Below are 14928 nucleotides of genomic sequence, written 5' to 3'. Positions count from 1 at the left end.
GGATCAGGCTGAGAGGTCCTTTGTCTACCCAGTGGTGTTCCACTGTAACAGCTTCCCTGGTAATGGGGTCAAATGGGGCCCATATAAACTCCCTTCCCTCAGGCCACTGGTGAGCAAGGGATGTGTGCCCCTCCTGCTCTCTTCCCAGAGTCCACACTGCTACAGGGGTTGGCTCTTCCCACTTCCCAGCTTCACATTCCTCCCTGGCCCTGCAACACATGTGGGCTAACAGTCCCTGGGCTCGATGGTTACCCACTTCCCTGGCACTATTCCAACGGAGGAAACGCTCCCTCTGCTCACCTGGCCTCCCTCTGGGTGGGATCGGTAGCTGCTGAGTGCTGGAGTCAGTCATGGAACTGGGAGGAGTGGGGAACTGGCTTTTGTGTGCTGGACTGCTCTGTAGGTTGGTTGGTTTGATTTGGTGCTGGTTCTGGGGCTTGAACTCAGGACATGGGCGCTGTCCCCCAAGCTCTTTTTGCTCAAGGCTAGCGCTCTATCCCTGAAGCCACAGCTCCACTTCTGCATTTTGGTGGTTAATTGGAGACAAGTTTCCACCTTCTCCTGTCCCTGGTTGGCTTTGAACCATGATTCTCAGATCTCACCTCCTGAGTAGTTTAGGATTACTGGCAGGAGCCCCCCACACTTGGCTTTTAAAAAACATTTTTTTAAAATTATCTTCAAATAGTTCTACAGAGGGGTTTCAATTCAATGCGCCAGTTTACGAGTCTAATGCATTTTGCCAGTGTTGCCCCTTTTGTGGTCCTCTCCTGTCTCTCCCAACTGCCCTGTTTCATCTGCTGCTGTGTCCTGGTTGGTGGAACGTGAGGAGAAAGTTTGCAGGAACTCTACGTGATTTGGTCCCACGTCTGTGCTTGGCTCCATTCTGAAGGTGGATGCTGCACAGGCGATGGACAGACCCGGGCTGTGTGAGTCCCTAGCATCCCTTTCACACAATCATCTCTGCCAGTTCCTTTTTTACAGAGCGCCTGTTTTTCAGAGATTAATTGTTGTCAAGTGCAACTTATTTTCTAATCCTTTCAGACCCCATTTAAAGCCTTCTGCTTTATTTTACCTTTTTTGATAAAGTCACTGAGGGCTTTTTTTTTTTTTTTTTTTTTTATGGATTTGCCAACGATTGTCCCGTTTGACAAATTGGATTCTTCAAGCTGATTCTTTGAAGCAAAGAATGCAGTGTGACAAAACTCGAAACAGCTCATCCTCAAATCAGGAGGATAAATAAAAAAAAAATAAATAAAAGCAACCCCATTCTCTGGCTTTCCTGTGACTCACAGGGTGTCTTAGCTGTCACTGATAATCTAATCTTTCTATGATAGGTGAGGACCAGGACAATGGCGACCCAGCCAGGCTGTGCGTGTGATAGGCTCCTGATTAATAGGACTGTCCAATAAGCCCCCAGCCCCCAGGAAGGTGATTAATGACATTTGATGTGAACTCTGGCCTCCCTGGGTGAGAACAGAGGGAGAAAGGGAGCTGCTGGCTCAGAATGCTGTGTCCCGGGCAGGTTGATTGATTCCTGAAGGCTTTGTTGCTCTGAGGCTGTCTGCACCCTCTGGCTGGTCTGCTCATGGGCGCCTCCTGGCCTAGAAGGACCTGGAATTTTCATCCCTCTCCCAAAGGCTAGCCTTTTCATTGTCTCAGAGCACTGGGTCTCAAGGGCAACTCCCTGTGGAGCCTTGGCCATCTCTGCAGAGAACATCACCAGGCTTCCTCCCAGCCCCAGTGCTAGGGAGTCAGTGGAAGAAGCTTAAAAGCCAGACATGGCTGGAGGCTGGTGTCTCACACTTGTAACTCTTGCTACTCAGGAGGCTGAGATCTGAGCATTGTGCTATGAAGCCAGCCTGGGCAGGAAAGACTGTGAGACTCATCTCTAGTTAACCTCCAAAGCCTCCTGCCACCCGATCCCCCCAAACCAAATAAACAAAACCAGTAGTGAAGCTGTGGGTCAAGTAAGTAGTAGAGCATTAGCATTGAGGGGGGAAAAAATTTAAGAGATAGAGTGCTCACCTTGAGCTGAAGAGCTGAGGGACAGCACCCAGGCGCAGAGTTCAAGCCCCACGACTGACCAAAAAAAAAAAAAAGAATCTAGGAGACAGTGCCCAGGCCCTGAGTTCAAGCTCTAGTATAGGAACAATAAATAAATAAAATAAAATACAATAAATTTCAGGCACACAGTCACCTGAGCCCTCTTGGGATCTTCTATGCCATTCTCTGGGTTCAGAGGGACCGGGAGGGGAGGGGGGAGGGGGGAGGAGAAGCGGCTGGCCTTTTGGCAAAAGTGTGTTCCTGTGGATGGCGGATTGCACTGAGTCCTCCCCCCCCCGCCCCGCCCCCCAGAGAAAGCTGAAGGAAAGGGGGCCTCGGGAGGTGGGCATGTAGCTGGCTGCCAGGTGACAGTCACAGTGAATGGCTCCAGTGCTTGGCTGCAAACAGTCTCAGATCTGGTATCCAGGGCATGTTCCAAATTGTCTCTGTTTCCTAGGATGACCTTGAATATTTGTATTGGCCTCTCCTGGCTTATCCACATACCCCAACTGTTGTACCCTTAGCAGCAATGTTGTGTAAATGTCCTATCTAGAGGGACCAATTCATGCTTAGGCCTTGGCTGTAACAGGGACCAAGGATGATCCCTGAGAAGAGCGTGACTCCACCAAGCTTTGGGACAGATGACCGCCTACGGACGGAAGTGTGTCTGCTCAGGCTGTGAGCAGGGCCAGATTATTGGGAGCCTGAAAACAGGCGTGTCTGGAGCTGGCCTTCTGAGAGATGGGCCCCTAACCAAGACCCCAGGGCAGTGGGAGCCAGAGCCGCAGGGACCTTTGAAGAGACAGGCCGGGCGGGACCCCGGCGCGGCCTTCACTTCTCACAGTGGACTTCAGAACCGCGGGATGTTTTCCAGGGTCAGCCTCTGTGTCGGAGTGGCACTCTCAGCCATCCCAGGGGGCTGCTGGCCAGCCGTCACTGCCAGCGTGGACTCTGAGGCAGAAGCGGTGCCAGTGTTTGAATATTTTATGGCATTTGGGCCTTATTTGGTAAATGGGAATGGGAAATGGGCAAAGGGAAGCTGCAGTTACAAGACTCATAAAGCTAATTGAGCTCGCCCGGAAGCTAGCCTTGAGAGGCCTGGGCTGGGGGAGGCGAGGCTGAGAAGAATGATTCATGTAAAACCCTGGAGGCTCAGAGCGTGGAAAACACTACATGTGCCGTAGCAATGCTCATTGACATTGGTTTTCGATTTATTTTTGTGTGTGCTGGTACTGGGGCTTGAACTCACTCAAACCAGTGTTTGTGTTAGTAATTGGGGCTTGACCTCAAGACCTTGAGTTCTCTTACTGTTAGCACTCTACTACTTGAGCCGTGCCGCCAGTATGCTGTTTATTTTATCATTATCATCATCATCATCATGATTATTGTGCCAGCAGTAGTTTAAACTCAGGGCCTCATTTTCTTGCTTGCCTCAATGCTAGCACTCTACTGCTTGAGTCACAGCTCCATTTCCAGCTTTTTGATGGTTAATTAGTCTCTTACAGACTTTTCCGCCCAGGGCTGGCTTCCGACATCAGTCCTCAGATGTCAGAATCCCGAGCAGCGAGGATTACAGGCCTGAGCCACTGGTGTCCAGTTCCATTGTTTGTTTGTTTGTTTAGCTGGTCCTGGGCCTTGAACTCAGGACCTGGGCACTGTCCTTGAGCCTCTTTGTGTTCAAGGCTAGCGTTGTACCACTTGAGCTACATCTGGCTTTTTGTCAGTGATTAATTGGAGATGAGAGTCTCCTGGACTTTTCTGCCTGGGGCTGGCTTTGAACTGTGATCCTCCGACCTCAGCCTCCTGAGTAGCTAGGAGTACAGGCATAAGCCACTGGTGCCCGGGTGTTACTGTTAAAAACAAATTGTTCATAGTATGATAGGCTTACTGGGGAACGATGTCTGTGTGCTGTCTAGCAAGATTCAGGAGCACAGTTGCAATGCTGGGAATTAGGGCTGAAAGAAGTCCTTCACAGAGACGGCATGAGGAATGTGCTTTCGTTGCGCCCCTCCCACATGAAATCTCTCTGGCTTGCTTTCTGCCCTTGGATCTTAACAGTAGCTGTGAGCAGCTCATGCGTTGAGAAGAAGAGCTGCCTGCAATATGGGAGGCTCGCCAGGGGCCCTGGCTGCCCCGGGGAAGCAGGGGGCTGCTGGAGCACCCCCCTTTTTTTCCTCATTAGGCCGGTTGTCCTGGGCTGCAGTTGTCTGGTGAGTGGACCTTCACAGATGGGCCAAAGGCTCACACCCAGGATTACAAGGCCAGATGCATCAACACCACCATTCTCTCTCTCTCCTTGGTCACTAGTTTGGCAAGTTCATTTCCTGTCTGGACAGGTCTGGCTGCCCAAGGAAAGGACTCCCTCTCTCTTTCTTTACCATGTGGAAATCCTATCAGACCATCCAATTCCTGCAAGATTACCTCACTGGAGAGAGTCTAGAAAGGAAGGAGGAAATCTAGGAAAGGGAAGGAGGCATACCGCTTTTCCATTATTACAGGCAGTGCAGAGTACCGGGTGTGGATCAGCACAGTGGCTTCCACTTCAGCTAAGGTTGGAATCATCCGGAAGGCTCATGAAGACAGACTACTGGCCCCACCTCCTAGAGTTTCTGACTCAGGAGGTCTGGGCAGGGCCTGAGAATGTGCATTGCTTTCAAGCTCCCAGGTGATGCTGGTGTGAGAATCACATGTGAGAATGAGCGAGGGGGAATTAGCCCATTAGCGGAAGGCATCAGAATGATTTGGGAGGCCATGTTCAAAAAGGAAACAATAGTTAAGGCTCTTTGTAATAGTTGAGAGGTGCTGGCCTGTGGTTAACAGAATGCCAGAGGACAGTTGCTTGAGCAAGACATATATTTCAATCATGTATCAGGCTGAAAGTGAACACTTTCAGGTCTGTGTAGTATTTCAGTGATGTTAAAAGTTATCATTCTGATAACTTAGATGAATTGTTAGCCTTAGATTTGTGGCCTCATGATTGCAAAAGGGCTGCCACGGTTCCAGCCTGCATGCTTTTACACAACTGTGTCCAAGAGGTCCAAGAAGTAGTGTGTTCTCTCTCTCTTCCTCCCTCCTTCTCATTACTTCACTTCAGATACAATGCCCTTTTATAAAGCTTTTTCTTTTACAGCACCTTGATCAAAAACAGATCATAAGTCTGATCTTAATAGCAACAGGGATAGAATTATTGAACAATCCATTTTTATTGCTTGGGTTGGATGGGTGCTCGCCATCTCTGAGCATCTGACTGCCTGCCTCATCAAAACTGGAGTTCTAATACAACTCAGGGAAGAAAGGACTGGGCAGGGACTAAAGTGAATGCTATGGTTAGGGTAATCAGCTTGTCCAGATTTTCCCAGGACTGTCTCTGTTTTAAACGTGAAAGTCTGACATCCTTCATTTCTTGCCCAACTTCAAACTCAAATCTTCCAAGACCTTCTGAGTTAGAATCTCTTGTGGGGTTGGGTGGTACCTGAGGCCCCAACAGTGGTTAACACTCTCTCAAGATGATTCTCATGTGTGCCAAAGTTTGAAAGTCTCCAGGTTTAACTTTGTAAGAAGCCAAAAGGAGACTCGAGGCTTACATGGTCCCATCAGCAATGGGGCAGAAGGAAATTCTAGATGAAGTACAACTTAAAACTGGGAAATCTACTGGGCACCAGTGGCTCACAGCTGGAATCCTAGCTACTCAGAAGGCTGAGATCTGAGGATCATGATTTGAAGTCGGCCTGGGCAGGCAAGTCCATGAGACTCCTATGTCCAGTTAACCACCAGAACACTGGAAGTGGTGCTGTGGCTCAAAGTGGTAGAGTGCTAGTTTTGAGTGAAAAAGCTCAGGGACAGTGCTTAGTCCCTGAGTTCAAGCCCTTTGACAGAAAAAAAAAAAAAAGACAAACAACAAAAACAAAAACTGGGAAATCTCCCAGAGTCAAACGAAACCCCAGCTTACAGGGGCTTGGGATCACTTGCATGATCACTTGCTTGTTTCTTTCCCTGCTTCCAGAAGGGACACTGTATGAAAGATCTAAATGCCCTGTGGTCAGACCCCTGATCACGCAACCTGGGCCTATAAAACTCTTTCCATGCTAGACTGTAAATGTCCTTAGAATAAAAGCTTATTTGAACTTTTATCCTGAGCACCTAGCACCAGGCCTGGTATATCTTAGTTATGCACTAGATACATGAGCAAATGAATGAATGAATGAATGAAAAGGCTGTACATGATTCAAAGATAAACTCTAGCCATTAGACCCCAGACCAGACCTTATAAGAGCTGCCACCTCTGCCCATCAGTGTAGGTGCAGAACTCTGGGTACGCCTGGGCAGGGGTGAGTCTGATCAAACTCCTCCCAGGATATGGGAGGCTGGTGCCCCCTCTTGATGCCCAGGCTCCCCAGCTTCTGTGGGAGTCGGTGTGTTTGTAGCCCAGTGCTGGGTAACAGCTACATTCAAGCTCATTACTCATCATTAGGAGTCTGGGTGTCTGGAGTTTTCCAGGTGATCAAAGCCGCTCTGTCTGGAGGTTTCCAGAAGGCCTGGGTGTCTGTCACCGGTAATCTCCTGCCTCACCAGGCAGACGGTTAAGTAACCCAGGAAGGAAGGGATTTGGTTTTTAAGCTCAAATAATTTAGCCTGACACCCTGGCATGTAGACCTCCGCTCCTGCTCTGCCCTGGGGAAGCTGTCCTTGCTTGGAGGGGCACAGGCTGGTGGCGTGGCAGCCTGGCCTTGCTCCTTTCTCCTTGCTTCTCTGGGAGAGCTGCAAGTGGGCAGGAGAAGCATCATTCCTTGTTCCAGTGACACTTGGTACCTTGTCTCCTCCTCCTCCTCCTCCCCTAGAAACTGGCTTCCCCTGCATTTCCATACCCAGGAGTTCTCAGGGGACATTTTTGTTGTTGTTGTTGTTATTGGTTGTTGGGCTTGAACTCTGGGTCTGGGTGCTGTCCCTGAGCTCTTCAGCTCAAGGCGAGTGCTCTACCATCAGGGTGCTCTTTTAATTCCTGGTCTCTGGCTGGGCTTAGGGTCCAATGTGAGCCCCCAAACCCTCAATGCTCCCCACAGTCTCCGTCATGGTAATAGACCTCGGGCCAGAAGCCCAGATGCCAGTGCAGAGGCGCCGTGTGGTAGACACACTTCAGCGAGCACCTCCGGTTTCTCACGATGGGGAAGTGTGCTCCAAACCATTCGCAAGTATTGCATTTTCTGATATCTATATTTTTAAAAAAGAACGTTGTATTGAAAAATTTGGCCTAGAAATCGTTTTTTTCCCCTGATTTTGCACAAATTTTGTGCAAAGGTGTTTGCTTACCTTTCTCCTCTCCCGGGCTGCCGCTACCACTTGCGTTCGCGATGCAAGGAGCAATGTGAGAAGAGTCTCCTTAGGTTGCTGCTTAGTTGGGAAATGGAAAACAGCTCTGCTGAAGTGTCTATGCCAATGACAGGTCTCAGTTGATGAAAATTAGGGTTGAACCGGAGAGTGAGTTATTTCTATTTATGAACAAAAAGGGGGAAAAATGGGCATCAATGGCTCATGCTTGTAACCCTAGCTACTCAGGAGGCTGAGATCTGAGGATTGCGGTTCAAAGCCAGCCTGGGCAGTAAAGTCCATGAGATTCGTATCTCCAGTTAACCACCAGAAAACCGAAAGTAGCACTGTGGCTCAAGTGGTGGAATGATCACCTTGAGCTGAAGAGTTGAGGGACAGCGCCCAAGCCTAGAGTTCAAGCCCCACAACTGACAAAAAACAAAGCCCAAACCAAAAACAAAACACACAAAACTGGGGGAAGGAACTGGGCATCGGTGGCTCATACCTGTAATCCTAGCTACTCAAGAGGCTGAAATCATGGTTCAAAGCCAGTCTGGGCAGGAAAGTCCCTGAGATTCTTATCTTCAATTAACTACCAAAAAAGCTGTAAGTGGAGCCGTGGCTCAAGTGGTAGAGTGCTAGCTTTGAGCATAAAAGCTCAGGAGCGGCTTCCAGGCTCTGAGTCCAAGCCTCAGGACCAGCACATGCGGGAATACACACACACACACACACACACACACACACACACACACGCACGCACACACGAAAGAAATTAAAGAAAAGAATGTTAGTGTTGAAAATGTGAATAGAGTATTTAAACCCCCAACACTGGCAGCTAGGGTGATACCACCCCTTTCACTGTGTTAGCCCATGAACGTGTGTGTGTGTGTGTGTGTGTGTGTGTGTGTGTGTGTGTGTGTGTGTGTGTGCTGGTCCTGGGGTTTGAACTCAGGGCCTGGTCACTATCCCTTAGCTTTTTCTCCCAAGCCTGCTGCTCTACGATTTGAGCTTTTTGGTCGTTAATAATTAGAGACTCACAGACCTTCCTGCTTGGGCTAGTTTTGAACTGTGATCCTCAGTTCTCAGCCTGAGTAGCTAGGAGTACAGCTGTGAGCTACCAGCCTCTGGCTCTGGACTCTGTTTCTCTGTCTGTCTGTCTGTCTCTCTATTTTGTCAGTCATAGGGCTTGAACTCTGGGTCTGGGCTCTTCAGCTCAAGGCTAGCGCTCTACCACTTGAGCCACAGCACCACTTCCGGCTTTTTGTGTTTATGTGGTGCAGAGGAATCGAACCAGGGGCCTCATGCATGCAAGGCAAGCACTCTACCACTGAGCCACCTTCCCAGCCTCATGGACTTGCTCTTTTGAGCAGCTGATCTTTCCCTCACTAAGTTCTGTGCCCCAGAGTGGATGACTGGAGTCTCAAAGACATCACTTTCTTGTCTCTCAGGAGGATCTTACTGGCAGTGCCAACCACACAGACTGGGGAAAGACTGGCTCCAGGCTGGGCTAGCCTGTGCCTGCTCCTGTCCCCCGCAGGCTCCTGTGTCTTCGGCTCCAACTCCACCAGGGTGTTTACATATTTTAATTAAAGCGCTGCCCTGGGCTGGCAGGGCCTCTGATAGATGGCTGCAATCCGAGTTGCAGAGTTGCAGTGGTGTGAAACATGCCACCCAAGGATGCACTCCTGTTCTGCAGAACACTTGGCTCCCACTTCTGGAGGTGGGTCCCCTTAGTTCTGGGGTGGGGGTGGGGTTGAGGTGAGCCCAACAGGCAGCAGGCTATGGGCAGGTGGCTGGCATGTGGTGGTGGTTGGGGGTAGGGGGGTAAGGGAAAGGGGACAAGGCTCAGGGACGGGAGAAAAGTTAAGGTAGGAATGCGCTGTGGATGGGTCCCGAGGACCAGCTGGCTGGTGGGGCCTAGATGAATTCTGTTCTTGCAGATGCTCAGCCCTGTGGACACTCCTTAGCAGTGTCAAATTATGACAAATGGCGTGGCTAAAAGTTGCTGGGTGGCAGCTGCCGCATCTCAGAGGGAAGCAGGTATTTTTAGCTCTGCGCCTTGGGGCTCTGGCACTGGGTTAATTAATCATGGTGAACAGTACCAAGTCTTGTTCTTGATCCTGCTTCCTTCCTCCACCCCTGGGTGTCACGTCCCCATTTCCCAGACTGGAATACCAGCTGCAGATGTGGAAATTGCCCGCATTCCCCATGTCCCTGTGTGGCCTTGACACACACACACAGCAACCTGGGAACCCAGACCCTGTCTGCGCTGCGCCCTCTCTCCTTGCCAGCCAGCTCCTGCTTAGCATGGCCTCCAGCCACAGCGCTCCTCTGAGCTCAGTTTCCACCCTGAGCTTTTCCCCTCGCTGTTATTTCTTGAACATCAACCCCAGCTCTCTCCATCCTTGTGGCTGGAGAAAGCTGGAAGGGAGTCCCTTTGTGGCATATTTGGGAAGATGCCGGTGGTCTAGCAGCCCCCAGCCCTGAAACCTCTGCCGACAGCTCTCACTGATTCCCAGCCTCCTGTCGCCCCCCAGAATAAGGGGGACCACTGTACTGCCCTCCCCTCTGATTCCATGGAGCACACTGAAAACTCATTCAAAGGCACCAGGGAAATTGAGAACATGGGATTCCATTCTGATCTCTGCTAGTGTCTGATTCACAGCTTCGGTTGTGACTGCTAGCCTTTCTCACAGAAGACAAAGTGGCAATGACACACGTGTGTGCACACACATGCAGATGTGTGCTTGCTTGCACACACGTACACACACACATACACACACACAGGCAGGGTAGAGAGAAAGGGCAGAAACAAAAACAGATCGTCAAGAGACTGGAAGACAGACCCCTTCCTCCTTTCACTAGTCCAGGAAATACCTATCCAGAACCTACTATATGCCCAACGCCCCACCCCCAATTAAATACACCACAACCCCCTGCTATTTTACACGCTCTTGGCATCTGTTCTTCTGTAATCAGGAGGCTGCTGTTTCTGCTCTGACCAGTAGGTGTCACCCTATCAGCGGAGAAGCTAGGGGTGTTCCGGATTTGATAGCTACCTAGGAACATCATTTTGATTCGTTGAACTATATAGGAGTGCCATGATATGCAGGACACTAGGCAGGACACCCAAGGGTAAGCAAGATGAGAAGTGCATGGTCTCTCTCCTTGTGGAGTTTACTGTGCTAAAGGAGCTAGAAGAACAAGGTCCTAAGTCAGATAAAGGGGGGACTGTGTATTAGAGCCTTCTGAGACTCCCCTCACCACCTCCCCGCGTTCCAGCCCAGGATACAGGTTCCGAGCAGAGGCAACTGATGTGCAACCATGCAATACACGAGACGCTAGATCTCCCGACTTCCAGACCACCACACATTCTGTCCTGACAGCAAGAGTGTCTTGCCATTTTACAACTCCACCTTAGATTTAGCTAGAAATCTCCGCACAAAATGCCCTCTGTGCTGACCCCTAGGCAGTCAATCTCCATCTTAGAAAAAGGCAGTGGCCCTTACCACAGGCCCTGTGGTGCTAGAGAAGGCTTGTATAGATTTGGTGTATCTTTCTGGTGACACCATGTTGGTAGCTTGAAATTGGTTTTGTGGCAGTATTTACACCATAGGAATTGGTAAAAAGCTATAAACTAGAACTTTATTCATTACCCCTCCCGCCCCCCCCCCCCCCCCCAGGATTGCTGCTCACCAATGAATTAGTAACTCTTCTTTGTAGAGAAGGAAACATGCTCAAGGAGATAACTTTGACATGCAGGCTACCACCAGGAATAGCTTACAAGTGGTGGAGCTAGGACTCCGACCCAAGCAATTTGGTGCTAGAGTATTTCAAGTGCTACACACTTAATATCACTCAAAGCCACTTTGATACAGAGAAGTCTAGTTGATCCCAGATGGCTTACTCTGTTCTATTCTGACAGAACAAAATGACCAGAGGATGGGCAAGCTATAAAGAACAGAAATTTATTTCCTCACAGTTCTGAAAGCTGTGAAGTCCAGGGTCAAAGTGCTGACATCTGGTGAGGATCTTTCTTGTTTCATCATCCTAGAGCAAAAGAGAAGGAAGGAGAGAGACAAAAGGAGTTGGAATTCACCTTTTTCTAATAAGGAACCCACTGTGGAGATAATGACACTAATGTAGTCGGTGGCTCTGCCTCTTAAAGTCTTTTACCTCCTTTTCTTGGTGCCAGTATTGGGGCTTGGATTTAGGGCCTGGGCAATGGCCCCTAGCTTTTTCATTCAAAGCTGGTATTCTACCCCTTGAGTCACAGCTCCACTTCTGGCTTTTGGGTGATTAAGGAAATAAGAGCCTTATGACCTTTCCTGCCAGGGGATGGCTTTGAACTGTGATTCTCAGATCTCAGCCTTCTGAGTAAATAGGATTACAGGTGTAAACCACCCACATGGAGCTTGTCTCTCACCTCTTAATTGTGGTATGATGGCAATTAAGTTTCAACATGAGTTTGGGAGGGAGTAACATTCAGACCGTAGAGCCAGTTTTCTCCTGTGGGGGCTACCCCAGGTCGGTGTCATTCGTAGGACAGCAGGACAGCGACACCACCACTGGAGCCCGTTTGGTTGATAGGTCATCAATTCAGCTTTGGATGGATTATAATTGAGGCCCATTGTTGGCAAGAGGTTTATATTTTGAGTTCAGGAGAGAGGTCTGTGAAGAGGTCTGTGGATTGATTAAAAACATTCTCCTTTGTTATAATACCCAGGTAAAAAGTACAAGATTCAGTTTCTGTTTTTTCCCCTCATATTTGTCAATACCCAGGTATACTGGGGAACCATATACCATTGTTCACACTTGTCCCTGTGGTTCCAGGGCTGAAGGAGCTCACAGAAAGTATTTGTTGAATATGAGTAGCTCAGGTTTACCCTGGAGATGCTCTGGTGGATGCATCAAGTTTAACACCTTTCTCACAATGTGAGTATTATTGAGTTCTGGAAACATGTAATAAGAATATAGAGTTAATTAGTACAGCTAGGTATCTTTTTTTTTTTTTTTTTTACCAGTCCTAGGGCTTGAACTCAGGGCCTGGGTACTGTCCTGAGCTTCATTTGCTCAAGGCAAGCACTCTACCACTTGAGCCATAGCGCCACTTCCAACTTTTTCGGTTTATGTGGTTCTAAGGAATCGAACCCAGGGCTTTCTGCATGCTAGATAAACACTCTACACTACACCACATTCCCAGACCTAGGATTCATTTTTTATATGTTGCCATCTTGCTGTGAGATGCTGAAGTCTAGATACCATTCTAGGATCAGCCAAGCCCCTTGCAGGGTGGGAGACCATTGAGTCTTGGCAGAGTGAGCTAGGCCTAACTTGCCTTTTCTTGCCTGTGATCTCCCCTGAAAGGAGAGCTTGAGCTCTGGTTCTAGAAAGATGATGAATCAATGACAAATCCACCTCTCAGGAGGGTGACCTAGAAAGTGCAGGCAGAACCCTTGGTAACCCACAGAGGAGGCTACAATATGCAAATAAGAGGACTGTGGTCTTCTTTCTGATTGGCTGACAAAGCCTTGATGTCACAATGGGTAGTATCTGGCCACTCCAAATGATTATGCCTCTAGCCCAAACAACTCATTGGTCAGGCTGTTCTCTTAGCTCCCTCTTTTGAGGAAGAAAGGCAATGGAACCCCTGTTTCAGGCTAGTTCCATTCTCATGAAAGTCAATACTTTACAAGGGCAGAAGATGGTGGAGAGTGGCCTTCAATCTGGAGACTTTTCCCTCTCCCAATCATGGCCCTCCTGCCTTCTACCCCCGGCTGACTTGGAGAACCTTCAGCAGAAAGTGGTCTTGGTGCAGCGGGAGCTGGAGGACTTTAAGAAGGAGGTGTTGAAGGCCATCGGTTATCTTGAAGATGCCTTCTGCGAGATGAATAGCATCCTAACGCAGCAAGAGGAGCAGGCGGCCCGCGTGAAGCAGAGGCTGAGGGAAGAGGAGGACCGAGGCATCGTGCGCAACAAGGTCCTCACTTTTCTGCTGCCAAGGGAGAAACAGCTTCGGGAGCACTGCCAGCGGCTGGAGCACATGCTTCTGGGCAGAGGTCGAGACATGCCGGCTACCACCAGGAATAACCAGGCAGATTGACCTACCACCTACCACCAGTGCGGGACCAGCCCATCTGAGTGGACACTTTTTTTTTGTTTTTAATGGAAGGACAAATGCTAAGTCCTCACCCACATTTCTCTTTCTCTTTTACAAAAAAAAAAAAAAAAAATAACAGCTTATAGAGAGCCAAAAAAAAGACCTCGATATGTGTTTTGGGTGAAGTTCCATTTATCCAGCCTCATTGAGGAGGGAGGCACCCCAAAACTACCTCTCACACACCTGTTAACTTTCACTGTGAACCCTTTCCTGTTTGTAACGGTAATATTGCTGGGATGGACGGCATTTTTTTTTTTTTTTTGTATATTCTTAAACTGTGTTGAATAGACTTACCTTTGAATGACTCAAGACTCCTAACAATTTGTCACTTCATGCGTGGCCTACTGAGATCTGTCATTGTATGGTTTACATTTGCCAGTTTATTTGCCTGCATATGCAAATGGTCCCAGATGGCTTTGGTTTTTATTATTCTTGCCCTCACTTGCTTGGGCTTCCTGGTTGTTTTCACACTGGACTTGTTCATCTCCTACATCGCTGTCTTAGGCCACTTCTGTTTCCCCTCCATTTAGTCTGCAGCCTGGACCATCTGATGGACAAGCCTCTTAAGTCTTTGGATGAGTGGTCCTTTTCGAGCTCTAGTGCACTGCTGATGGGACCCCTATAAAGGGGCACAATAAAGTAGTGACGTGGACTTCCATGTTTGATTCATGGGTTAAGACTTGCTATGGTTGGGGACATTTATCAGACAGTAAACACTCCATACCCTAGGAGCCTCCACAGCACCTCCTGCTCCTATGGGCAACGTGGGCAACGGACCAAAGGCGGTGGCTGAGGCTTCTTCTCAAAGTCTTCCAATGTAGGCCACCTGTGCTCATTTACCATTCTGCTGTTCCCGACCCCTCAACCCGAGGTGATTTTGGAGATGTCTGAGATGATCTGCCTGAGATGATCACATGGGTGATTTGGGGGGGAGGGTCATTAGTTGTCCCCTCGTACCTTATATTTCTCATTAGCCTTCTGTTTCATTGCTTTACATATCCTTTCTCTGGCCCTGGAAATGCTGTCACGTAGTAGCTATTGTAGCCTTTAAACAAAGAGCTGCCTGGAGACCAGAGCCAGCCTGAGGGGTGGGGCCTCCTCTCTCCAGCCCTGGCCTTACTTATAGACTAGCCCATACCCTCTGACCTCCTGCGGCAGCCTCATCCTTCCTCTCTCCCATAGACTCTCTCCAAGAAAAGCCTGAACATCTGCAACCCCCACGTTGAACATCACAAAGGGGATCTGTGACTGTGGCTAATTGCAATATCTACCCATTAGCCATCTGTCCAAAAGGGCCGTATCCCTTAGTCTAACTGTAGGCAAGTTTCTACTTGGGAGAGTTCACCGAACTAAAATAATATCCATATTACTATTAATATAGTAGCTTAGTCATCCGGATTATTATATATTCTGTGCCTCGT

At 48.9% G+C, this 14928-nt stretch overlaps 1 protein-coding gene across 1 annotated transcript; it reads left to right on the top strand.

The window, feature by feature from the left end:
* Positions 1-12988: 12988 nt before the first annotated feature.
* Positions 12989-13450, top strand: Ccdc182 (coiled-coil domain containing 182). The gene has a single exon (XM_042671059.1). The coding sequence runs from the start codon at positions 12989-12991 to the stop codon at positions 13448-13450; it is 462 nt and encodes a 153-aa protein (XP_042526993.1).
* The last annotated feature ends 1478 nt before the right edge of the window (positions 13451-14928 follow it).

The sequence above is a fragment of the Dipodomys spectabilis genome, unplaced genomic scaffold (assembly GCF_019054845.1).
Source record: "Dipodomys spectabilis isolate Male_0828 unplaced genomic scaffold, ASM1905484v1 ptg000018l, whole genome shotgun sequence".
Taxonomy (NCBI): Eukaryota; Metazoa; Chordata; class Mammalia; order Rodentia; family Heteromyidae; genus Dipodomys; species Dipodomys spectabilis.
Note: the sequence above shows the minus strand (reverse complement) of the source record. Positions and strands in the feature narration are given on the sequence as shown.